Here is a 26188-nt window from a genome sequence, read left to right as displayed (position 1 = left end):
AGGTATCGGGTGAGCAGCCTATAAGCGGTGCAGTGAGGGACAATCTGAAGACATGGGTCCATGGACAGGGGCTACTGAAGAACCTTCATCAAGAACAAGGTACGTGTGTATAATGTGTAGTTATGCAGTGCAATGAGTCCACTGTGTACTATTGAATGTACAGTACACAGAATGGGAACCTAGCATGCTTACTAGTCTGTATGTACATGCACTTGTATACAAGGTATGCTTCAATGTATGCAGTTTAGGTGTGTACAGGGAAACGTGTGTCAATTGAGAACACTAGCTCACAATATTTGTACATGACATTGTACAGTACGTGTACCAGACCCTTCATCACACTACCAGTTTGAATGTGTCCATGTGTTGTTTATCCTGGCTACAGAACACTGACTCAGGACGAGGAGGACTTTGACAAGTTCCTGGAGAGTGCCAAAGCTCTCACCCTCCACAATTAAAAGGTATCACTTTAACTGACTCTTACGATTATTCTAGTATTCATAATGTAAGTACGTGTGATGTGTGTGGTGTCCCTTTTATCATAGTTGAGCCATTTTGCTTTTAGCCAGTATAAATTATAGCTACTGTTATCATGTGATTTTCTCACCCCTTACTTCCTAAGCCCTCAAACTTCCACTCAGTATGACTATGATCATGTGACTCTTTAACCCCTCAGTTTCCGAGCCCCACCCCTCACTGTCTGACTCGGAAGAGGAGATAGACTTTGGATTCTGGGAGAAGGCGTCCACCCTACCCTCGGACAAGACCCCAACCAAGGACCTGAACTTGTTATGAGACTGTTAAATATTATTTTGTCTGTTTTTGTACTATTTTCCGGCAATGTAATTATGTATGTACCACTTCATGTCATCATAATAACTATAATTATATGCGATAAAATTCTGTTGCAACTTCAACATTATTATAAATGAATATCAATATCGTTATAAACTCATCGCACAATTAAAGAGAAACAATTAACAAAATAACTAATCAGCACTTATAGAGAAGAAATCAACAGTTTGAACAAAAGTTGACAGATTTGTCTCTCCTCCGGCTACAATGACCTCTCCACTAGGAAGTACTGAGCATGTGCAGTAGTATCGTGCAGTAGGCAGGTCTCCCATTTTCACCCACCTCCTGGTGTCCGGCTGGTAGAGGTGGATCGATGAACTTGGCTTGAATTTGTCATCCGCTCCACTAATGGCTAATAGTGACCTCCCAATACTGAGAGGAACTGAACACACGAGTGGTACTTCCTGTAAGGTCTGCCAGATAGTGGGTATGTCCAGGTTGGAAAGGGCCTTTGCAATGAGTTCATTGAGGTTGACGTGATACACTCTGTGATCGTACCCTCCCATTAGGTAGAGGGTGTTTACTACGAGAGTTGATTTCAGTGATGATCGTGGGTTAGGTAGTGACTGAGCAATGTACCATCTTCTTGATGCCACGTCCAACACCTCCACAGAGGAGGTATATCCTTTATCATCACGCCCACCAGCTACAATGATGTGGTTGTTGAAGGAGACAGCTGTTGAGGAATCACGAGCAATGTTAATTGGTGGGTACGGGTGAGTCCATTCCCCTGACACAAACACTGCAAGTTGATTGGTGCGTTTTTTGTTTCTTGGATCCTGTCCTCCCACCAGCACTAGTCGATTAGCGAGTGATGTCATAGCAAAGAACCTGGCAGTGTACTCTGGTAGTTTAGTCCATTGATCTTGCTCGAGCTTCATCACTGTACACCTGTCACGATCATTGTCTGCAGTACCTCCACCAACATACATTGTGTCACCGATAACAACACTCTGTACCGAGTAGCCCATCCCGGTTGGCATGTCTGTTCCGCTTCTCCATTTCAGAGTGAGTGAAGGTCTCAACTCTCTGAGAGGGGGACCCTGAATAATGAATGAGTGTAACTAGGATAGTGTCTACTAACAAGTGAGTGTTACTTGTAGCAATAATTGCATGCACACTCAATCACTTTCTCTAATTAGCTTAAGAGGCCACGCCCACTAGTCTAATAGAATGTACAGTACGATTATAAGAGATCAAAGCTTCTACTATAGCTCTGCAATAATATAATGGTGCATTTTGTGTCACCTGTCTCTGCTGTTGAATGATGGCGTCTCTCCTGACCAGCTCAGCATCTTTGTGCTTAATCTGTTCCCTGTGTGCCTGTACAGGGGAACGTTGGTGGAAATCAAACACAGACATGAATAACATTAGTGGAAATTCTACAACAGAACGCGACAATCTTCACTAAAGGAAGTACATAATTATAGGCACACTCAAACGGATGTGTAGTTACGACTTAACACATGAGACAGCATCCATGCATGTTAAGGTACAATACTATTGTTGCTGTGGGAATCTCATTATCACACTACATGTACGCACCTTCTTGACTTGTTCAGTTTCCTTTGACTCCTTCTTTGTTGCCTCCACTGGGTCCGAGCTTGTTGTCAGGTAAGTATCTAAAATCGATACCAACATTAATAGACGGATATGATTTTTTCGTTAGGGTTACAGTTAGCTGAAACGTAAAACACATAATGTACTTATCATTGACTCACAGATGTCCCTGGCAGATGGTCTCCTCCTCATGTCTTCTTGCAAACAACTGTCGATAAGCTTCCTCAACCTGTGTGTGTGAGGTATCTGGGCAACATGGAATGATCGATCTTCCACAGATTTGATCGTCTTCAGCTTGCAAACAATCTGCATCATAATCGCCCCAAGAGAGAACACATCCAAGCTATTATCGTAATTATCCTTGTCCAATCGAATAGCCTCGAGAGGTAGATACCCCATACGGTGACCAATGGCTGTGAGGGTGTGGCTAAGCTTGGAGGGATCGTATAGCCGCGACATGCCAAAGTCGGATATCTTTGCGACAGGCACTGGTCGTGTAAGCTTCAGCAAGATGTTATCACCACAGAGGTCACGATGGATAATCTGCTTGCTGTGAATGTAGGCCAGACCACAAGCCATGTCTTTGGAGAGGTTAATTTCACATTCGCTAGTGAGGGACTCTTCATCAAGGCTGGAGAAATAGGATCTCAAATTGCAATCCATCAGCTCAACAACAAGGATTGTACTCCCTGATTTGGGGTGCTTGGCAGTCGACAAAAACTGAACAACGTTTGGGTGCTGGAACGACTTGAGAAAATCACTTTCACGATCAATTGCAACGCTAGCTTCTTCGTTTTTGCCGACTGGAATACTTGCCTGCATCTCCATAGCATCGTGAAGCAGCACTTTGACTGCACATATCTCGCCCTTGTAGCTGCCTTTGAAGACTGCTCCAAATGCACCTTTACCGAGACGCTCGTCTAGGAAAACAGTCAAATCATCGTTGATCTTCTGGCGGTTTTGGTCAACTGTGGAATATTGTGTGTGTGTTTGAGAATGGTATATACAGAAGTATAGGGGGTGGGATCGGGCTTTCTGACACATAATTACTGACTCAGCCTAACAATTAGAAACAGCTCAAAGTTATAAATGCAATCCGATCTGTATCTAAGGTATTTTACATATAGTCTATCACAGTGTGTCTACGTTATTTTGGGAAGCTCTACAGTAATAGTTAAGGGACTATAGAAAAAAAAAAAGCACAAAAACCATACTGGTAGAAACTAGTGTTCAAGCTGGCGCTGTGCTAATGCCTCTCGCCATGTTTTTGCTTTCGCTCAAAAGTATTAGAGTGTTATATTAGTTTCTATAATGAATTTTATGTTAGCTTATCTATATAAAGTCACTGAGAAGAAAATACTTAATTACATGCATCTATTGTTGTTATCTATTGTATTATGTGGCTTACCAGGACCTCAAGAAAGAAGAAAATTGATTCTTCCAGGATCTGTAGTTCAGTGTATATAATATCTAAGAAGAAAAGACCTGTGTACACGCATATTGTTATCTATATTGTTATATTGTAGTGTTTTGTGGCTTACCAGACCCTCAAGACAAAGATGATTCTGCCAGGAGGATCTGGATCTGGATCTTGGATATTATTTTCTCACACATGGGGAATGAGCGCGCAAGCGCATTACATCCACAGGAATAATTAAAGAGTGTGTCCAATTTCACAAATGGCTACCTGCTAGCTAGCTGTTTTAACAGATATTTTCTGAGTATTGTAGCTAACAAAAAGCTAGCGCTTTAGTGCAAGGCTAACTCATATGTTGAATAGAAAGTTTGTGCGGACAGATGATGCTATGAAAGATTCTGAAGAGACTGCAACAGCCTTCAATGTGAGTCAAACTAGCCATAACTCGAGAAAGAAGCTTTAGTTTGCTAATCCACGAATCAAAATCCAAGAGAACGTGGCTAGAAGACTATAGAAGCTGTTAGCTTTCGTCGCATTGCTCGCATTGCAACCGTTGAGCAGTTTCAGCTGGAACAGACGGACGAACAGACAGACACAGACAGACACACAGACACACACACACACACACACACACACACACACACACACAGTCAGCTTTACCGTATCCCTCGTGCGGCTACGCCTCGAGGCATAAAAAGGCAAACAGATGCCCGACCTTGAGAGTCGAGAATAATGGGTTAAAGAGTCTTTAACGGTGCACCGACCCTCCCCGGCCATTCATCTGTTGCATTCAATAATTATTGTAAGCTATTCACTTGGGGCTATGTTGATTGTAAGCTATATTCACATTTGAGGTAATGCTGACATAAAGTATAGAACTTGTCTTAGACTTGATATTGGCTGCTGTAATACTTCAACTTAGCTTGTGCATAGCTGTGTACTTGTGCAAACTAAATCTGACCTTGAGGGAGGCTTATATTATAAGGTACAGGCCTGTATTGTCTGGGCCAGGTTTTGTGGCGGTAGTATCTGATAATGGGGATGGGTCTATGTGGTTCTTCTATAGGTGGCAAGCACAAAACAATCATTAACCTCTAATTTTGGTTAGCACAAGGCATTAATCAAAATAGATAGTAGTGTGTGTGTGTGTGTGTGTGTGTGTGTGGGGGGGGGGTGAATATTATATATAGTAGCTAACAAACTATATAAGCATCATGCATGATTCCTGTGCTGAACTAGTGCTTACCCTCTGACTTCACATCAGTAGGATTGCTTGCATCAGTAGACTGTAGACGATCTTTCTCGATGGTCCTGGCTATGTCACTGTGGCCCACAATAGGACTTGACAAAGCTTTGAAAACATCTTCCCAGCTTCTCTCACCACCTTTCAGCCATTCTTTCAAACCCTCACGATAGCAGTCATCAGGATCATCTCTCCATTTTGTACCAATGCTGTCGATGGTATCCGAGGGTATTTTAAGAACAAGCAAGAAGTTTCTCCACTTGATTCGAGCATCAAACGTAGCTATGTATAGATCTCCTAGATCTTCTATTGTGAGATAGTCAGACATCTTCTCTGTAGAGTGTGGAATAAGATAAGCAATGATATGAAGGTACATGTAATTATGTATAAATATTTGGTGTGTGCAAATTATATCATCAAAACCATGTACCGTAGATCTATATGCAGAAAATAAAACAGTGCTGTCTGCACTTACTGATAATAATCCAGAGCTACAGTATCTTCACAGCTTGATACCAGGCACGATACAGAAATACAGGACAACAGCTAGCTCAGCTATATACAACGAGACCCTCCCTCTTTCTCTGCAGAATAAACAATAGCTGTCACGTGCAATAACATTGCTAAACCACGTGGCTGGTCTTTCACTTCCATAGCTAGCTAGAGGAAGAAGACATTGTGCTGTCAATTTTGAAGCTCTGAGCAAGTTAGTGGTCAAACTATTTGTCTGTATTGGTGGAGGCTGAAGACATGAGTCCATGGACAGGGACTAGACTACTGAGAAACCTTCATCAAGAACATTAACAAGGTACTGTACTTATTCAACAATTTTAAATATTAAATTACAAAGCGAGAGGTCATTTCTTTTTGGAGGTTTAGAAAAATTCCTGGTGTCGCATATTTAGAGGGTCGCATCTAATTGGAGGTTACTCTACTATCCTCGATTATAGGATGCTTAAAATTATATTGTTTCTAGCGGCCTGGAATCGAGGCTGTGGTTTGACCTCTATTAGGACGCGACATAAAAAAAAAATTGTCACACGCAGCAGTCGCTACTTTTAGAGGTCAGAAAATTACCTAAGATCAAGGGGTGTCGCATATTTGGAGGGTGGCCTTAAATTGAACAAGTACGGTACTTGTGTATAATGTGTAGTTGGTTATGATGTGCGGCCTAACTTTGGTCTTGTGCATGATACCCAGGTATGTACCCACACAGAGTTCACACCAAGTAACATAAAAGCAAACACTTAAAAACTGTTTTAATACAGAGATACTACACGTAGGGACAGAGCCGACCGACGTGGAGACGGTTACTATCGCTACTGAAGAGGTGGTACCCAGTTCACAGTTTGAGATAGAGATAAGTCAGAGTGATGATGGGGAGAGTGTGGAGCAGCTACAGGCCAGTGACTTGGGCCCTAACTTTGGCCTTGTGCATGATACCCAGGTAACACACACACACACTTCACACCAAGTAACATATAAAAACTAGCACTTAAAAACACTTTTTTAAAGGTATCCTAGGACGTTTCGTTTTCGTATTATTTCGCTTTCATGGTTAGAATTTGCATGATGGTAACTACCTCCCAAATAACGAACACACACACACACACACACACACACACACACACACACACACACACACACACACACACTTGTTGTTCCCGCAATGCAATCAAAGGCTAATACATACTAACACTGTGTATCCAGAGGAGGTTCGACAGGTGCAGTGCAGCTCAAGCAATTAGTCTCTGATTACACGCTTGCATGAGCGGATAATTAGTGTTCATGCAATCAAAGGCTAATACATACTAACACTGTGTATTTGTACTAACAATGTTAGTTGGATTAATAATAATGTTTCTCTGTTGCACAGGATGAGTGCTGACTCGGCTCTGTTTAAGTCCAAGAGCAAGAAATCAAAGTGGCTCGACTAGTGAGTTGTGTCACGTCAGTTAGTGTGTAGAGTTGTAGTGAAGCTTTTCTTATTCTAGTCACTCTATAGAGATTATTATAGAATACAGTCAGGTTAATGGACTCCATAGCGGACCTATGCCACCTCTAGAGTACAGCTATACTGTTTCACTGTAGATAATCTAAGATACTATTAGTTCTACTAAAACTCGTTATCAAAAGTTTCAGCCTATAGTCTAGTTTTATTTTATTGCTCCCGTTACTTGCTGCTTAGCCAGATCATATATACTATTGTATAGCACTCCTCTGGTTTCTATAGATCTTTATTATTTATGTCAACAGCCGAGGGTAGCACTTCAGTGCTCTAGTTCTAATTGTAGATTGACTGATTGATTTGTCTTTTGTACTATTGTTTGATTTTTCCACCCCTCATCTTTTCCGGCCCCCAGTTATGCGGCCATTTTTCAGCCCGGCCAAGTGTTGAGGAGACAAGAAGAGGCACTGAGAATGAAGGTAGAGGTACAGAGTACATTAGCTGGAAAATGCATTTGTGTCATACTTTGTAGAGTCCATTAAAGTCATTCAAGGTCAGCTATAGTGTGTCCTATTTGAAGGTGTGCAATGTACAATCATGTACGACCCCCCCCCCCCACACACATACACACCTTTAGGCCTACTATGCTGCTAGGAAAGAGAGGGGCCTCACGTAAACTGCCACTCAGTGTGACTATGACCATGTGACTCTTTAACCCCTCAGTTCCCGAGCCCCACCCCTCACTGTCTGACTCGGAAGAGGAGATAGACTTTGGATTCTGGGAGAAGGCGTCCACCCTACCCTCGGACAAGACCCCAACCAAGGACCTGAACTTGTTATGAGACTGTTACATATTATTTTATAGTATTCTTATGTACACACCACTTCGTGTCATCATAATAATTATACATTTTGATGGACTTAGCTTTTTTCCGACATGCAAGATAATAAAATATCAAGATTGCAAAGAGAAACTAACTGTTAAATATTACTTTGTATGTACCACTTCATGCCATCGTATTAACTATGTAATGAAATTCTGTTGCAATTAAAATTAATTAGAACATGATAAAAAAATTCATATCCTTAACGCACAATAATTATTACAAAGAGAAACAATAATAAAATAACTAATTAGCACTTATAGAGAAGAAATCAACAGTTTGAATAAAAGTAAACGGTTTTGTCTGTCCTCCGGCTGCAATGACCTCTCCACTAGGAAGTACTGAGCATGTGCAGAAGTATCGTGCAGTCTCTGGGCAGTTAAGGCCTGGGTCAGGCACTGATAAGATTAATTTTATTCATTGCCTACATTTTATGTAGATCATGTAGATCATGTAGTGTTAATGAGATTCATAATGTTTATTAATGTTATTCATTGCACATGACGTCATAAGGTCAATGTATTTGCTTAGCTAGCTGCTAGAACTATTATAGATTATCTTTGGCAACAAATACGGCGGACTTAAACAAGGTAAGAGTAGCTGTTTAGGCCCTCAAAAGATAGATTATGTTGTTATGATTATGTTTCCTTGATGGGAAGTAAAAATGTCCAAAACTTTCTTAGCTATGCTAGCTTCTTTAGCTCTGACAGCCACCCTAGAGGTAGGCTATTTTGTGTATCTCAAGAATACAATAACTCCTACTCTTCCCATCAAGGATACTAGTACCTAGCTATGAGATGTTCATCTAGCCTTGTTTTTGAAGCTTGATCTTGGCATCTTCAACGCCGTATTTGCACTTCTCTTTCTGAAAGTGGCATGACGTCATCATCATTTATGGGACTAATTAGCATAATTGAATTAAGCTAATTAGTTTTTTGGAAAAAGAAAACATTGAGCTTCATTTTGGATCATTTTGATGCAGCATACACTGTATATTGCAAATAATACAGCAGTATGAACATAGTGTAAATTTTGGTGTTAAAATCTGGACCCGGGCCTTAAGTGCGCAGAGGTAGGCAGGTCTCCCACTTTCACCCACCTCCTGGTGTCAGGCTGGTAGACGTGGATCGATGAACTTGGGTTGCCTCTGTCATCCGCTCCACCAACGGCTAATAGTGACCTCCCAATACTGAGAGGAGCTGACCGCACGAGTGGTACTTTCTGTAAGGTCTGCCAGAGAGTGGGTGTGTCCAGGTTGGAAAGGGATTTTGCAATGAGTTCATTGAGGTCGACGTGGTGCACTGTCTTGGTTGTCATGTCAGTGTGATCCACCCCTCCCATTAGGTAGAGGGTGTTTCCTATGAGAGTCGATTTCAGTGATGATCGTGGGTTAGGTAGTGACTGAGCAATGTACCATCTTCTTGATGCCACGTCCAACACCTCCACAGAGGAGGTATATCCTTTATCATCACACCCACCGGCTACAATGATGTGGTTGTTGAAAGAAACAGCTGTTGAGCAAAGACGAGCAATGTTCATTGGTGGGTACGGATGAGTCCATTTCCTTAACTCAAACCCAGCAAGTTGATTTGTGCAATTGTTGTTTCTTGGATCAACTCCTCCCACCATCACTAGTCGATTAGCGAGTGATGTCATAGCAAAGTACTTGGCAGTGTACTCTGGTAGTTTGGTCCATTGATCTTGCTCGAGCTTCATTACTGTACACATGTCACGATGATTGCCTGCACTACATCCACCAACATACACCGTGTCACCGATAACAACACTCTGTACCGAGTAGCCCATCTTGATTGGCATGTCTTTTCCTCTTCTCCATTTCAGAGTGAGTGGAGGTCTCAACTCTCTGGGAGGGGGACCCTGAATAATGAATGAGTGTAATTAGGATAGTGTCTACTAACAAGCGAGTGTTACTTGTAGCAATAATTGCATGCACACTAAATCACTTTCTCTAATTAGCTTAAGAGGCCATACCCACCAGTCTAATAGAATGTACAGTACGATTATAAGAGATCAAAGCTTCTAGTATAGCTCTGCAATAATATAATGGTGTATTTTGTCTCACCTGTCTCTGCTGTTGAATGATGGCGTCTCTCCTGACCAGCTCAGCATCTTTGTGCTTAATTTGTTCCCTGTGAGCCTGTACAGGGGAACGTTGGTGGAAATCCAACACAGACGTGAATAACATTAGAGAAAATTCTACAACAGAACGAGACAATCTTCACTAAAGGAAGTACATAATATATAGGCACACTCAAACGAATGTGTAGTTACGGCTTAACACATGAGACAGCATCCATGCATGTTAAGGTTCAATACTATTGTTGCTGTGGGAATCTCATTATCACACTACATGTACGCACCTTCTTGACTGGTTGAGTGTCCTTTGACTCCCTCTTTGTTGCCTCCACTGTGTCCGAGCTTGTTGTCAGGTAAGTATCTAAAATCGATACCAACATTAATAGACGGATATGATTTTTTCGTTATAGGTTACAGTTAGCTGAAACGTAAAACACATAATATACTTATCATTGACTCACAGATGTCCCTGGCAGATGGTCTCCTCCTCATGTCTTCTTGCAAACAACTGTCGATAAGCTTCCTCAACCTGTGTGTGTGAGGTATCTGGGCAACATGGAATGATCGATCTTCCACAGATTTGATCGTCTTCAGCTTGCGAACAATCTGCATCATAATCGCCCCAAGAGAGAACACATCCAAGCTATTATCATAATTATCCTTGTCCAATCGAATAGCCTCGAGAGGTAGATACCCCATACGGTGACCAATGGCTGTGAGGGTGTGGCTAAGCTTGGAGGGATCGTATAGCCGTGACATGCCAAAGTCGGATATCTTTGCGACAGGCACTGGTCGTGTAAGCTTCAGCAAGACGTTATCACCACAGAGGTCACGATGGATAATCTGCTTGCTGTGAATGTAGGCCAGACCACAAGCCATGTCTTTGGAGAGGCTAATTTCATATTCGCTAGTGAGGGACTCTTCATCAAGGCCGGAGAAATAGGATCTCAGATTGCAATCCATCAGCTCAACAACGAGGATTGTACCACCTGATTTGGGGTGCTTGGCAGTCGACAAAAACTGAACAACATTTGGGTGCTGGAACGACTTGAGAAAATCACTCTCACGATCAATTGCATCGCTAGCTTCTTCGTCTTTGCTGACTGGAATACTTGCCTGCATCTCCATAGCATCGTGAAGCAGCACTTTGACTGCACATATCTCGCCCCTGTAGCTGCCTTTGAAGACTGCTCCAAATGCACCTTTACCGAGAGGCTTGTCCAGGAAAACAGTTAAATCGTCGTTGATCTTCTGGCGGTTTTGGTCAACTGTAGAACATTGTGTGTGTGTGTGTGTGTGTGTGTGTGTGTGGGGGGGGGGGGGGGGGGTGAATAAGCATATAACATCATGTATGAGATGTGCATTCCTGTGCTGAACTAGTGCTTACCCTCTGACTTCACATCAGTAGGATTGCTTGCATCAGTAGACTGTAGATGATCTTTCTCGATGGTATTGGCTATGTGAACGTGGCCTACGATTGGACTTGACAATGCCTCCATCATATCTTCCCAGCTCTTCCCTCCTTCATTAAGCCATTTAATCAAACCCTCACGATAGCAGTCATCAGGATTGTTGCTCCATTCTTTCCCGATGCTGTGGATTGTAGCCTGGGGTACGTCAAGAATAAGCAAGATGTTTCGCCACTTAATTCGAGCATCAAACGTGACGAGATACAATTTCTTTAGATCTGCTATTGTGAGATAGTCAGACATCTTCTGAGTCTCTGTAGAGTGTGGGATAAAGACATCATTATTAAATGCTAGTAAAGTATAGACTAGCCTAGCTAGCTTGACAAGATCTAAACCATAATCATTAACAGTCAACAGTCTGTCTGCACTCACTGATAATAATCCAGAGGCAGTATCTTCATTAATTCAGATCACAGCATTGAAGTAGAAAAAACAATACATGCCAGAGCAGAACAATATCTGTCACATGCAATAACAAATATCTTTGTTGAAGACAGAACCACATCACATGTGAGGTGCAAGCACTGAGGAAGCCATCTTTGTAGACTATACTGAGTCATACCTGTATAGTATACAGGTATAATGTAACTAAGTGAGTGACTCTAGACTGCATAGGAAGATGACAACTCTGAGCCTGTGTTAGTGTACAGTGGCCACGATCCCAGGCTGCACTTGCGAAGGAGGCTGGTGTACAGTACAGTGTTAGAAATTACTCACTGCCATCGGTCATTGATAGATATGGCATGATATGGGCACACGAATTATGTACGCACTTAAATGCAACAGTAGCGTTGCATGGGATCGTATGGCGCGCCGTGTGTTTCAATAACAATGTCTGCATGTACATAGGCGTGCCCTGGTGTGAATATACCTAGATAGCATGCACGTGCAATGATCGCCTTATGCAGTGATCATGTCTGCACATGCAACCATTAATCTCTGCGTGTGCAGTGATCATGTCTGCACATGCAACCATTAGTCTGTGCACATGCAGTGATCATGTCTGCACATGCAACCATTAGTCTGTGCACATGCAGTGATCATGTCTGCACATGCAACTATTACTCCTTGTCAAAGGTTTCTTTCAAAGATTTCACAATGACAGAGGGCATGTGATTTAAGCTGTTAGCCCTAAGACTTCGTCTGGAACTCTTATAGTCAAGAAGGAAGCTTATCTCCGTTGAAGGATGATCACTACACACGCAGAGACTAATGGTTGCATGTGCAGACATGATCACTGCATGTACAGACATGAAATTTTTAGCTATATCAGTGAACTTTACACAATTACATTTACCATTGTATTTCTCCTCAATTGTATTTGCAGAGACTAATGGTTGCATGTGCAGACATGATCACTGCACACGCAGAGATTAATGGTTGCATGTGCAGACTAGCCTCGATCCCAGGCCGAGTTTTCGCTTTTATAACGGTTAGGCGAACAACCAGTTGTTTGCCTAACCGTTATAAAAGCGAAAACTCGGCCTGGGATCGAGGCTAATGTGCAGACATGATCACTGCATAAGGCGATCATTGCACGTGCATGCTATCTAGGTATATTCACACCAGGACACGCCTATGTACATGCAGACATTATTGTTCTTGAAACACACGGCGCGCCATAGGATCGCCATTTAATACTGTGGCTGTATAATCAAGGATTCGAGGCTATCCATCCCACTAGCCTCGATTCCAAGCCGCTGAGAAAGGCGGCCTGGTATACTTTTTTTTTTTTTTTTTTTTTTTTTTAACGGGTATATAGACAGATATAAATCAAAATCTAAGTAAAGTAAAGATATGAAGAACAAACATAATTTATAGTAAGTTTAGGTATGCCCATCAAGCACAGGTGATAGAGTTGGTGACCTGTGAATGAGCATGGAAGCATTCCCTCGCCAAAGGGCTATGCTGACTCTCCCAAAGAGGTGTTTAATGGTGACTGAGTCTCGGTCCGCGCCTGAGCGGAGACAAATTGACCGGCCGATATCACGGATGGTTGAGATGAAGTCCTCTGCTAAGCCTCCCAGGGTTTCGGCCACAAGGGGAATGCATGTCATACCCACAGACCTGCAGCTGGGGAGATTGGAAGCCAGCCGCTGGACCCCCACTTGGAGAGCGTGGTATACACTGTTTACGCATGCGCCAGAATTACCAAGAATCTTGGTAATCGTAAATTGCAGTATATTTATCAGTATTCTTATTCCGCATTAGTTTGTAAAACATTGATATCCGTTTCATTTATAATGATGTCATTGAAAAAAGAAATCTAGTCCAAGTTGTGTAATGGCTGCTACCTTCTCTTCTGCTCTCGTGTACGCGTTATCCTGTGTTGGAATACCAGGTCTAGTCTTGAAAGACAAGCAGCTGGAGGCGTTGAAGTGTCTGTACGCTGGTGTTTATGTGGGTACCGTACCGACCGGCTATGGCAAGTCCCAGAGCAAGTCCATCTGCTTTCCAGACACTCCCTTTCTTGATTGATATGAAGCTTGACAGGACCAGTGCACCTCTCTCTGAAAGAAGTGTTGTGATGGTGATTTCTCCTCTTGTTTCTCTGAGTGAAGCCATCTTCAAAGTGTTGGTGTGTCTGTTCGACGTTCAGTGCCATTCTCTCTGGAAGGAAGTATTGTTGTGACATTTGCCGAAAATTGGTCACAGAGTAAGTACGTGGTATCTGATCCGAGAACTGTGTGGCCTGAATGTGTTTACAATCCGAGGGACTTGTGTGTATCCGATCCGAGGGACTTGTTGCTTGAGTGTGTATCCGGACTTGTTGCTTGAGTGTGTATTAATGGATAGTGCTTTCAATGGTAAATCTATTGTGTAAATCAATAAGTAGTCCTCACATTATATGTTACGTCACAGCCACTGTACTTATCCACATTTATTTTTTACCCACAGGTTTAACTAATTTCTTATGAGATTAACTTGTCGTCTGAGTGTGTATCCGATCCGAGCCTCAAGTTAATGAATAAATCTACAGAGCTGATGTTTTACTTAGCTGTCTCTGTCTACAGTATATACAGAGAGGTAGCCTCTTTTTCTTTTTTCTGTTCTTTATCACAATAAGATAAAATACTGTTTTAACGTTCAATGAGATAAATACGGTAAATAATAAATTAATTGTCCACCCACGCGCCAACAGTAAATACCAGGCCCACTATTCAAGGGGCTGGAGTCGAGGCTACCATCCCACTAGCTAGTGCGGCCTGGTAATCGAGGTACTTAAGTAGCCTCGATTACTTAGAGAGCGTATAGGGGATTGGCTTTGTTCACTCGATGTCAGGAACGGAAGTTAAATTTAACCACAACCACACCCCTCGAATTCTTCAGCAGTTGCACTGGGACTGGGTACGGTCAACCTAATTATGGAGTAGTGGATGATGTTGAATGCCTCCTAGGGCTGCACAGCTCTACTGTACTATGAGTACCAGGACTTCAGTGAGCAAGGTGCAGGTGCAGGTGCATGGACGATGAACAGACTCAAATTGTTACCAAAGTAAGTAATGACAGTATGTTAAGAACATGTATCGTTACCGTATTCACCCGAATTACCGGGACACAAAAAAATTATTACGGCTTGCAGTGTCCCTTGGAAAGAGCAAGAAAAATTACGTTAAAGTCGAAGTGTCCCTTGTATTAGGGTGTCCTGTAGTAATTAGAACGAATATTTCCCCATTTAAGGTACGTACACGGCCTCGATTCCAGGCCGAGGCTAGCTCTGTAGCTAAAATATCTTTCGTGCAGTTTAGAAGCTGTGTACGCAGGTTCCATGTCTACAAAGTGGTGTCTTCAACCGTCAGTGACATATTACGGTGCCAGAGAGTAGAATCCAGAGTTTTGAGTGTCTATCGAGCTGACGTTAGGGGCATGCTCTTTTTCGTTCTAATTAGATCGGGACATCTAAAAATATTTACATTTCCTGTTGTTCTTTAATATAGAGTGAAAAAAATTACGTAAGTCCGAAGTGTCCCTTAGAATAGAGTGTCCCGGTAATTCAGGTGAATACGGTAACGGTAACGGTGTTTTGGAATTTTTCATTTGATGGCATCCCACTGATTTATTGTTTTGAGCATTCAAAAGCAGTAGTTATGCCTCGAGGCGTAGCCGCACGAGGGTTACGGTAAAGCTGACTGTGTGTGTCTGTCTGTGTGTCTGTTCCAGCTGTAACTGCTCAGTAGCTATTATTAATTTTTTTGAACTTACAGACACACCCCTTATTCCTGGATGTAATGCGCATGCGCGCTCAATACTACGTGTAAGAGAATTCATTTTGAACCCCAGATCCTGGCAGAAATCAATTTTCTTTGTTGAGGTCCTGGTAATTAAGACAAACCAACCTTTTCGATAACTCTTTTTAGACTGCTTGTTATAGATATACTACTTTCTGTGATTGAATTCTGTCTTTAATACTTATCACTGTCTATGCCTTTGACAAAGGTTTGCTCCCACTGTTTGGCTACAGGCCATTTAAGACGATCAATTAACTGTGGACACCCCTTTCTTGTGAAACAATCAAAGCACATTGCAAAGTATTTACCTCTTCTATAACACTCTAATATACTGTTGAGCGAAAGCAAAAACATGGCGAGAGGCATTAGCAAGCGCACGCTTGCAACACTCGTTTGATCAGCAGTACTTTAAGGGACCAACTTCTATAGTCAAACACGTCTCCAAGGTACACGCGTACGCAAAGTGGGCTGTCCAGCACACATTCATGTACATGTTATTACCTTCCATCAGTTATTAAGTTATTACCTTCCATCATTTGGTGTTTCCATTGAACCCAGCAACCATTCACTCGGATCTAAGAAACAAAGGCAACAAAGTTTGCAGCTCTAAAGCAAGTACTCTTGGGAAAGAAAGTGGAGACAATAAAATGTAGTAACATAATGTTCAAGAGATTATCACGGATAAAGGCACTAAGACAGGTATGTCGTCACTTTTTAAACATAATTATTGAATAATTAATTTCCTTAGGCTAAGGAGAAATTACTGGAAGAAAACGCTCCTGCTGAGTCCATCTATAATCTCAGCCACAAGCAGTAAATTCTACACGCTTTAATGAATGTACCTGCATGTAAATGCATGAGATATATAAATGATTGATTATGGCAAACAGGGAGAGAGAGGTACAACGAATACTCTGAGAAGATTGTCTTGGTTACAAGATGCCTGCATTGTGCCGGTGAGTATCAACGATTAAGTTGCGTATTAACTGTTTAAACGCAGTTTCTATATAATTATAATTATGTTGACAGCATTGTTTTTTGCGTATACTGCCCCCAATGTATATATATATAGAAGCTGTGGAGGACCCTCTGAACTATAATATCTGACTGCATGCATGTGGAGACTATAATTATAATTATATATAGCTATTTAATATACATGCATGCATGCTATATAATTATAGTGTTCAAAATAATGTGACTTATAATAATGAATTATAAAGTGCATGGATGTTGTGACACATCATATGCACTCGGTAAATTGCACACATGTATGCATGCATGCATGCACTCTCATTTATATAATTATAGTCATACACATAATTAGATATGTATATATATAGCTATACCATGCATGCATGCATGCATCCTTTCAGTCATGCACGCATTTTTTACTGTGGTGTCAACATCATAAATTATCACTGCTTGCATTTATTATTATATCCGGCATAATTACCGTGTGCAATAATTAATTATATCTACTTAGAAACGTTCACAGGGAGAAGAACCTTTCTACCAGTGTCAATGCACCACTCAGTATATCTGTTTCTCCTGTATACAATTCTGTGTAAGAAAAACTGATGATGAAGTTTGTTCATGCTACACAGAATACGCTTGTATCTGGAAATCCAAGCAAATGTTTGCTCTGCTGTCATGAGGTTAAGTATAGAGGGTTCATTTCTTGAACCTTGGGACGATGGTATGTTGTCTGTGACAGTCTGTTCGTACATGATTTTTAATGTGCAAATCATCAATAACCTGCATGCATGCATGTATATATGTAATGATGTCATGATAATTATATATAATAATAATAATTATATATACCTTGGTGATTTTCTGCCACATTAGGTCATATGGTTTTGGCAGTGCAAGGGGCTGTTTTGCTGCACGGAGACTATCAAGCTGGCACATATTGTCATAAGCAACTTCAGTGAAGTATAATCTCTCCCCATTTGTCTGGAGGTACGTCCTTCAGAGTCTGATAGAGCCAGACAATCACAATCAAGAATATACTTGAGAGGGTGATTCAGACCTGCATGCATTTATAACATCAAGCACAACAGCATGCGTATAATTATATAATTATATGCAATGCAGCATGAACTTACCGATAGATTGTTCTCCAAAACTCAATATGTCCGCAGGGGCGCACAAGAAATACATGTCCTCTACTCCACAGCTGAATCTTTTTTCGCTCCCCTAGATCTTTTTTGCACTGAATCACACTCTTCTTCACAACTAGAGATGCTTACAGCAACAGAAGGGAACTCTCGAGCAAAGTCTTGTACTCCTGCAAATATGGAGTTAAAAAGAGTATTATATATATATGCATATCAATGCATGCACATAACAAACCTTGAGATTTCAATAGACTGTCAGATTCCTCTGTGCAAGCGGTAGAGATGACTTCCATGCATGGTTTCCTGTATGTGCTCATTTTCTTGCTGAACAGACACTGAATCCATGACATCAGTGAGTACCGGATTTTCATTGGGAAGAATCACTGCACTGTCTATAAATATATGCAAGTTGCATGCCGGGCATAATAAATAGAGCACGGGCATAATAAATAGAGCACGTGCATATATACATCCATGCATGCATGTATATATCCATGCATGCATGTATATAATTATATAATAATTATAGGACTTCAATCTATATATACCAGCTGATTTCTTCGCTCCACATGCAGTAACCAAGGAAGCCTCTTACATCTGTTGGATAGCTGAGCGATTCCGCTTTCGAGTGATGTTGAATGCAGAAACCACTGTTTGCTCTGGGCTGCTTAACGCATATTATTATTATACACTTGGAAAGTTCAGCAGTGGCATACTAGGGACTTTACACAAGACAGGAAACATGCAGTGAGGGAAACAAAGTTTCCAGTTGCCATCAATGGACCAACACTTGCCACAACCTGTTATAATTATGCAACTGGTCAATTGAACAACATTTTCTTATGCATGCATACCTCGTTCAATGCACCCTTTTCTAGGGACATGCTGGTACATACTGCTGCATTGCTTTTCGACAATGTATTGCATGTATTCCAGCTTGTCACTGTTCAAGTGGACTATCATTTCATCAGGACGGAGGTGCCCATTTCTTGCTTCATCCTCAAGCTCTCCATTGTAGAACATTTGTGACACTGCTTTGCGTGTCAATTCATGAGGTGAACCTATAATTATATAAATTCAATGACAGAACATGCAGTATATGAAAACATCATAATATGCATTTTGTAAATAAAAATACACAGCATGCAGGCAGCAGATCATGCATGCATGCAGCAGACAAGACTATAAAGTATAGTATAAATATACCTTTTCTGTTTTTCATCCAAGCTTGCATATACATTTTGTTGCTTACACGATTTCATTGAGAATTCTGTGTATGATTCGCTGAATCCTGAAAAAGATACCCAGCAATGTAAGCTGTGTGTGGTTATAATATACACATATATAACTTATATACCTCAAGCTGCATAAAAGTTCGTACAATTCCCTCTCGCAATAGATCACATCCGAAACCTCAACCAAATCTCTAGGTTGATTGTACAACTTTTCACCGGTACTTGTTTTCCGACCATACGCTGAATAGTGATATATGTAGTTGCAATTTCGACATTTTAGTGCATGCTTGACACCAATTTCAGGACCAGATAGAGAATATACGGTGACAACTGTTGAGTGAGTCTGCATGCCCACTTATACGACAGCTGTCATTAATGCAGCTATTAACGGGAGGAGTGAGAAACCTGCACATACATATTTGGATTTGGGTCAGCATGCATACATGAGTATACAATAATTATAACTAATAATTATATGCATCAACGATAATACCAATTAAATATAACTATTTTGGAAATTTAAAACCGGCAAATTAAAGTTGTACCGGTGGAAACAACTCATTGCCATAATTATATAGTAGTGCGATGCCAATTTGATATGAAAACTCGGCCTGGGAACGGGCTAATTATAAACATGCATGCACGCAATCCCTATAACATACCTGGGAATGTGGTTCAGAGTGCTGTCACTAGTATGTGTGTTGTCAAACACAGGTGCATCCACACAAGTTTCAATAATGTCTATGTACACTCTGCATCTGTCTTCATGGATGCAGTAGCTATAGGATCCATCAGTGAGCACACAACCTTAGTCCTGTTAGGCACATTCACAGGAACCTTCTTCGTAACATACATCAGTTGCATGCACTTCTGGAGTCCGATGTCAGCAACAAGAAGTATCTGTGCAACTTTAGGTGCCAACCAAAACGTTTCGGTGGACACTTTACTTCCTTTACCGAGTAACTGTTTGGCAGCAGTGACAATAGCTGGAACAATCTCAGTGGTAAGACTCTCCATTTGTTTTGCCTGGGACACCTTCACTTTAGCAGTGGCTTCTGCAACACTTGGGTCATACCTGGGACGCTTACTGGCAGCCATTTCAGAATCAATATGTATCTATAGTGTATCTATACATGCACAGACTAGTGGATCATCACTCTACATACTGTACAGTCAAGGTCGACGGTAGTGGTGCAGAGAGGGTGCACTGCAGAAAGTTTATTACACTTTGTGTGCATGCATGGCAGCTATAGAAATCACTATAGAGATCACTGTAGCAGCTCCTCCATAACATGTGGCAGGCATATATATAGAGACTTACTTAGACCTATTAGGACATTGTAAATCCAAGCCAATCCCTCTGCAAGTCTACTCTGTTTAGCAAGCCAAGTTAATTTTCATCAAGTTCTTGATATATAGGGCCCACCATGGATTCTGAATCAGACAGTGAAAGTCAAACTGTTGACTATTTCATTGATATCTTTGAAAAAAATAACAGATTTGGTGTGTACAAGGACTCATCGTTCAAGGCATTGAGTAACTTCAAGATTGACTTTTCGTATGGAGTTCAGAATGAGGATGGACCGTTGTCTAGATATATATGCACAGTCACCTTCAGTGATGGAACTACTCTCGGGTACGTTGTTACTGATAATAGATGTCACCATCCACATTTATATATATAGAGCATATTCATCATTACACTATAATAATTATTATAGAGAAGGATATTTTCCCAATGATTGGACCAAAGGTGGCAGACGATCTCTCATTGACTCACTAAGATTTTCTGTGCACAATCCTTCAATCACCACTCATGCATCAAACACACAGGTAAAGATATATATTTAGGTGTCTTGATGTACAATGTAAGTATAACTATATATTACACACATGCATGCAAATCCCGATATTAAAATATAAGCATGCATGATAATTTTTGCGATTTTGCGATAACATTATGAGATTGCGTTATGTATACATCACGATCCTTACCACAAAGGTTATAAGATTGTAACGTCTTGCTGATGATTTGGCAGGATTTTTTAGAGGGATTTTATCTATATATATATGGTAGCTATTGATTAAGCTATCAATCTATATAATTAATATTAGCTCATAATTATATATACAGCTCGAGGCTTACCTCATGAAAAAGCTGGAGGATTTCTATTGCCTCAAGTCGGAGTCTGAAGATCCACACCATTACACGAAGCAAGTGGCACAACGATTGTAGGTCTGCAACCACATTCTGAACTTTGGGTGTTCAACGGTCAAGTGCACATGAATGCCGATAGGGATCTAGTAGATCCAAAAACTAGTCCATTCATTTGGCTCGGGGACTACGTTTCAGACAGTGTACTACATAAACATAGTCTTACTACCTCAAAAGAGGCATCGACTGTCCCGGCATCTCTTGATCCATCATAATTCCATTCATTGTTGGAAGCTTTGGAGAATGTGTACCAACATAACATTCCAGCAGCCACTCTCATGATCGGAGCAAAAGTCCTTGCAGTCCACTATTCTCTCCTGCAGGATATTGGAATTCAAGTGCCAGCTGCTATTGCTGTTGGGAACGTCTCGCTAGGCAAAACACGGAGTGCTGAAGCAGCTTTATCCCTGGTTGGAATGGATACTGTCAGCAAGGTGAAATCTATCACAGATGTTAAAGCTATCAAGTTTGGCAGTCTCACATCATTGGGCATGATTATTGATGACCCGTCTCAACCATCTCAAGTATCGGAGAAGCTGCTCTTTCATTTTGATAGAGGTACCAGAGCCACTACTACTTCTTTTGATGCCCCGAAAACTACGTTTCTCACATCAATGAATACTACCTGCCTGCAAGCTTTATCAAGCATGGATCCAAGGTATTATGATTTTCCCAGTTTTCATATATATATATATAGATAAAGGACATTTAAGTGCCTCAAACATTTCGGCTATAATAATACGAGGTCTTAATTATAATTATATAGATACATCACTAGGGCTGTTCTCGTTCCTTTTGAGGAAAGTGGACATATTGAAGCAGCAAGACGTGTTGATGCTGACAGAAAGTTGAAACGAATCATGGCAAAGGAAGCTGGGAAAGCTGTAGGTGTTGTAATATCTATGGGGAAATTCTTCAAATCACCAGAGGCAGACAACTTTTTCAAACACATTGTTACCCGTGTTGAGCATCTAATGCCAGATAACACCTGTCATCGCCTTCTCGTTTCTTACTCTTGGTTGCTTGGAGCAACTTTCAAGGTGAAAATGCGTATATAATTATATAAGCTTATAATTCATGTATATATAGACCCCCACAATACACAGTGTATAGTTGGTTTGCTATAATTATAATAATACATGCAGATACTGTCTGTTGCAAACGTCCTGAAACCTGAGGCTGAAGAAATGATATGGAAGTACTTCGAAAACACAATGGTTCCAATCATTACCAAGTATCAGCTGGAACCTATGGAGGCCCAAGTAGACTTAACAAAAGAAGACATCCAGCGTGTTCTGTGTTCATCAGTTGCACAGCAGCCTTCCAGCACTGTGAGTTAACAACAACTATATATGTGACAGGCTCTGGGAAAACCAGACTATTGGAGCAGAATTTAGTATTGAGCTACAGCTAAATTTATGCGTACAGTATAAAATCTCAAATAAAATGTTATTGATGTATAAGTATCTACAGTCCTTCTACTACCTCTCTGTAAAATCTGATGCTCTAAATCCAACTCTTTCCATCGAAACGCTTCGTCCAAACTATCGCTATTACCTTATTTTTCCTAATTAAGCAATCTTTGAGAGCCGTTTTTCTCGATACTACATTTTACGGCTTCGAGTTTCCAACGCGCATAACTCGGGTATGAAACTAGGTATGTGAACACTAAGCATATCATTGTGTAGGCAATGCTCTGCTCTATCACTTGGTACATTAATCACCAAAATTTTAGTCTGCTCCAATAGTCTGGTTTTCCTAGAGCCTGTCACATATAACATGCAAGAGTATACTGTAAACAGTTTTATACTAATTATTATATGCAATTTATATGTATATGCATTGCATGCATGCAGGTGTTGACTTTCGTACGGAATATAAGCTCTCATCAGTTTGCAATCAACGTTGGGCAGTTGAGGAAGCACAATGAATCTATGGGAAAGTCCCTGTCATCCTCATTTAAGAGTGCTCTTACGAATTTGTTCAGGGGCAGTATCAAACCAAGTGTTCCACAGCTATTCCTCAAACCTGGAGTGAACCTTCCCTACGTGCAGACGGGAATAAAAGGAAGAAAATCACCCAACAACGTGTACGTGCGGAGTTTTGTGATACAAAAATCGTCTCTCAGCAACGACACAGTAGCAAAACTAGAGAAAGGTAAATTAATTATTGGGTTATGTAGGAAAATGCTATAACTCTTTATTCAATTAATGAGGCAATATCCCCCCCGCTCCTAAAAGCCGTATGTTCAAAAATAATTAATTCATGGCAGTCATCATTTATATATATAATAATTATAGCCTCCTCTGAACTGAAACAAACTCCTGCATCCTCCTCTCAACAAATTCCTGCATCCTCCTCTCAACAAACTCCTGCACGTGAGGCTCACCAGAGCAGGAATGTGAGGCAAACAGCTGCAGTTACATTGAAGAAAAAATTGTATTCTCCTGCCAAGTTGTGTAGGTCTCCCAAGAAGAAGCGATGCACGACACCACACCTCTCACTTTCTTTGAATGGATCACCTTCAAGTTCTGAGGCAGAATTATACACACCTCTCAACAGATCACACCAATTACATCGGACAATGATGAAGTTGAGTTTACTACACGGTCCGACGTTATTGAGCATTCCTCACTATACTTACTCCTCAAAAGAAGAGAAAAGAGAGACCTCTGCCAACACCAAGAGGAGTTTTTACTATAGCACTCCAATTAACAAACATTCTGTGGCTGCTCTCAAGCAATCATTTTCTCCAATCTGCCACAAGATTAAACCGAGAAAGCTACAAAAACATTTTGAGGGCAGTCGTCATGATGCAGATAAAAAGACCTCCATTTCATCCATTACTCAAAGGGCACATCAGGATCCCCCAATGCTTGAATTGCAGCAAAAAGTCTCCCCTGGTAAGTGAGATAGGTTGGCCGGGACCAGCTATAATTATACATGCATGCATGCATCTATATAAATTATGGGTTTTCACGATTGTGCAAAATAACAGCAATAATTTTTTAATGGAGGTTCCATTTTGTGGACGTTTTGTAGAATGTGTTTCGCGCTATATACGGTATAGACTCTCGGCTCTTTGAATTACGGTCACCTCTCTATATAATTATACCTTTTGTTTCGCTAGGCACGAATTAATTGGCATGCATGCAGGCTGTTAAAGCAGCCACCTTGCTATTTCGGCCAAACTGCATGCGACACTGTCCCTATAATTATTATAATAATACCTGTACATACATGCATACTATGTACATTATAGGGTGACAGGACTATAATAATTATAGTATATATATGTCAATGTTGAGCTCGAATGCATTATTATAAATTATGCATGCAGAACAACAGATCACAGCTATTGAAGTGGTTGACTCGGTCATCAAACTCAAGAAAATACCAGGTAACTTTTCCGGCATAGTCCATATAAATTATGTGAGGATGCATGCATGATTATACCACCAGCATGCATTAGTGCGTTTTGGTGCTGCTTTTTATGAGGTGCGTTTTAAAAAATAGGTGGTGCAATTTTTGGAGAGGTACATTTTTCAGAGAGACGTTTTGTACAGAGGTGCGTTTTTTAGAGAGGTGAATTTTGTAGAGAGATGCATTTTGTAGAGAGGTGCATTTTTCATAGAGCGTTTTTTCAGCCAACTCCACCCATCATGTGGTTTGGTCAAGACAGCAGCATCTAAAAAATGGCTTTTGCAAACGTACCTCTGCTTTCAAGCGTGAAAGTAAAAATCATGCAGCACACATGCATGCATACACTGTCATGCACACAGTAATTTGTTTTCTCAACAGCAACATTTTATTCATGCACACGTCACCATGCCCATTAATATTTTGTGCTACTGTATATATACAGAAGACGAGAAACACTGCCAGCAATGTGGAGGGAAATTTACGAAGAAGGGAAAAGGCATGTGGGTCGGGTGTGAGGCTGACTCATGCTGGCGATGGTATCACTACACCTGTGTAGGTTTGAAGGAGCTGCCTTTCGAGAGCCAAGTTTGGATATGTCCAAGCTGTCATCCACCAGCTGGAAAGTTATCCGTGATTAACTGAATAATGCCAAACTTTCGAATAATGCCAAAACTATCTGTACGGTATACTATTATTATCTATTTACCCAGTTATGGTCATAATTACATGCATAATATGTTTGATTTGTGCATAGATTGAGTAGTTAACAGGGATTGGAAACGGGATCACGTGCGACAATGACTCCAACGTTGCCTCTTGCATTTGATGCATGATTTGAGATGGCTTAAGGGTGTGGTCTGTTTAGGTAAGGCCAGTTGTTAGAAAATTTTCATTACACACAAACTGGAGCTAGGTACGTACACACTAATGACTATACCAGCCCAAAACAAACACTCAGCCTAGGAGAAAGGTGCCTCAAGCTGCCTGACTGCTCTCCCTGTGTCAGAATTCGGTTTCAACGTACCTACCCTGCCGGCCCGACTCTCGCACTTCTCAGTTAACACTGAGTTCTCTATCAAACCGACTGCTCTCCCTGTGTCAGAATTCGGTTTCAACGTACCTACCCGGCCGGCCCGACTCTCGCACTTCTCATTTAACACTGAGTTCTCTATCAAACCGTCGTCAAACCATAGATGGTCAACACGCCCCAAGGGAAGTTTCCCATTGTTATATACTTCACAACGAGATCAGAAACGTAACGTCCTATCAGAACCACACCTACAGCCAATCTCCGGAGAACACCTCCTGGGACCACATGCAAACGTCACATAAGGAGTCCTCCAAAACATCGCTGCGGATGGGCTATTGAGCAGAATGTATGAAAGTCCAATCCACAAAATCCTTCACCCCACTCGTGATGTCCTTGGCCCTGCTGCAACATCGACAAATAATATTTGTACACAAATGGGGCAATCCTACATCTCGGCAAT

The 26188-nt window shown here is 41.1% G+C and overlaps 3 protein-coding genes and 2 long non-coding RNA genes across 7 annotated transcripts in view; 3 read left to right on the top strand and 2 right to left on the bottom strand.

The window, feature by feature from the left end:
* Positions 1-26188, bottom strand: part of LOC135352316 (serine/threonine-protein kinase TAO3-like) — a 69007-nt gene that overhangs the window by 24891 nt on the left and 17928 nt on the right. Inside the window, exons 1-6 of one of the 3 annotated variants that reach the window (XM_064551486.1) lie at positions 5551-5657; positions 5079-5408; positions 2577-3383; positions 2401-2477; positions 2104-2178; positions 920-1898 (exon numbers count right to left, since the gene is read on the bottom strand). In XM_064551486.1, the coding sequence (XP_064407556.1) occupies positions 990-1898; positions 2104-2178; positions 2401-2477; positions 2577-3383; positions 5079-5403 (2193 nt within the window). In that variant the 5' untranslated portion in view covers positions 5404-5408; positions 5551-5657 and the 3' untranslated portion in view covers positions 920-989. Of the gene's footprint in view, positions 1-919; positions 1899-2103; positions 2179-2400; positions 2478-2576; positions 3384-5078; positions 5409-5550; positions 5658-26188 lie in introns of those variants that run through there. The other 2 variants (XM_064551484.1, XM_064551483.1) reach the window with 2 other exon arrangements.
* Positions 22-7982, top strand: LOC135352351 (uncharacterized). The gene is made up of 3 exons (XR_010399753.1): positions 22-99; positions 6952-7502; positions 7661-7982. It is a non-coding gene; the product is annotated as an uncharacterized LOC135352351 (long non-coding RNA).
* Positions 8362-11260, bottom strand: LOC135352322 (uncharacterized). Its single transcript, XM_064551494.1, has 4 exons — positions 10466-11260; positions 10289-10365; positions 9991-10065; positions 8362-9785 (listed from the first exon to the last, which is right to left on the bottom strand). Exons 1-4 carry the CDS (start codon positions 11130-11132, stop codon positions 8946-8948), a joined length of 1659 nt encoding a protein of 552 aa, XP_064407564.1. The 5' UTR covers positions 11133-11260; the 3' UTR covers positions 8362-8945.
* LOC135352365 (uncharacterized) lies at positions 20352-21417 on the top strand. Its single transcript, XR_010399770.1, has 3 exons — positions 20352-20696; positions 20782-20893; positions 21195-21417. It is a non-coding gene; the product is annotated as an uncharacterized LOC135352365 (long non-coding RNA).
* LOC135352321 (uncharacterized) lies at positions 21460-25452 on the top strand. Its single transcript, XM_064551493.1, has 7 exons — positions 21460-21933; positions 22042-22315; positions 22421-22606; positions 23132-23432; positions 23576-24178; positions 24616-24675; positions 25141-25452. Exons 1-7 carry the CDS (start codon positions 21554-21556, stop codon positions 25338-25340), a joined length of 2004 nt encoding a protein of 667 aa, XP_064407563.1. The 5' UTR covers positions 21460-21553; the 3' UTR covers positions 25341-25452.

This window comes from Halichondria panicea, chromosome 1 (genome assembly GCF_963675165.1).
Source record: "Halichondria panicea chromosome 1, odHalPani1.1, whole genome shotgun sequence".
Taxonomy (NCBI): domain Eukaryota; kingdom Metazoa; phylum Porifera; class Demospongiae; order Suberitida; family Halichondriidae; genus Halichondria; species Halichondria panicea.
Note: the sequence above shows the minus strand (reverse complement) of the source record. Positions and strands in the feature narration are given on the sequence as shown.

What these genes read in the sequence shown, in the direction of transcription:
- LOC135352321 (XM_064551493.1), top strand. Translation starts at nt 21,554, where the DNA reads ATGATCGGAGCAAAAGTCCTTGCAGTCCACTATTCTCTCCTGCAGGAT. An exon ending in CACAGCAGCCTTCCAGCACT is followed by an intron (nt 22,607 to 23,131) that starts GTGAGTTAACAA and finishes GCATGCATGCAG; the next exon opens with GTGTTGACTTTCGTACGGAA. An exon ending in AGTAGCAAAACTAGAGAAAG is followed by an intron (nt 23,433 to 23,575) that starts GTAAATTAATTA and finishes TAATAATTATAG; the next exon opens with CCTCCTCTGAACTGAAACAA.
- LOC135352322 (XM_064551494.1), bottom strand. Translation starts at nt 11,132, where the DNA reads ATGGAGATGCAGGCAAGTATTCCAGTCAGCAAAGACGAAGAAGCTAGC. An exon ending in ACCATCTGCCAGGGACATCT is followed by an intron (nt 10,366 to 10,465) that starts GTGAGTCAATGA and finishes TATCGATTTTAG; the next exon opens with ATACTTACCTGACAACAAGC. An exon ending in ACACTCAACCAGTCAAGAAG is followed by an intron (nt 10,066 to 10,288) that starts GTGCGTACATGT and finishes TCCCCTGTACAG; the next exon opens with GCTCACAGGGAACAAATTAA.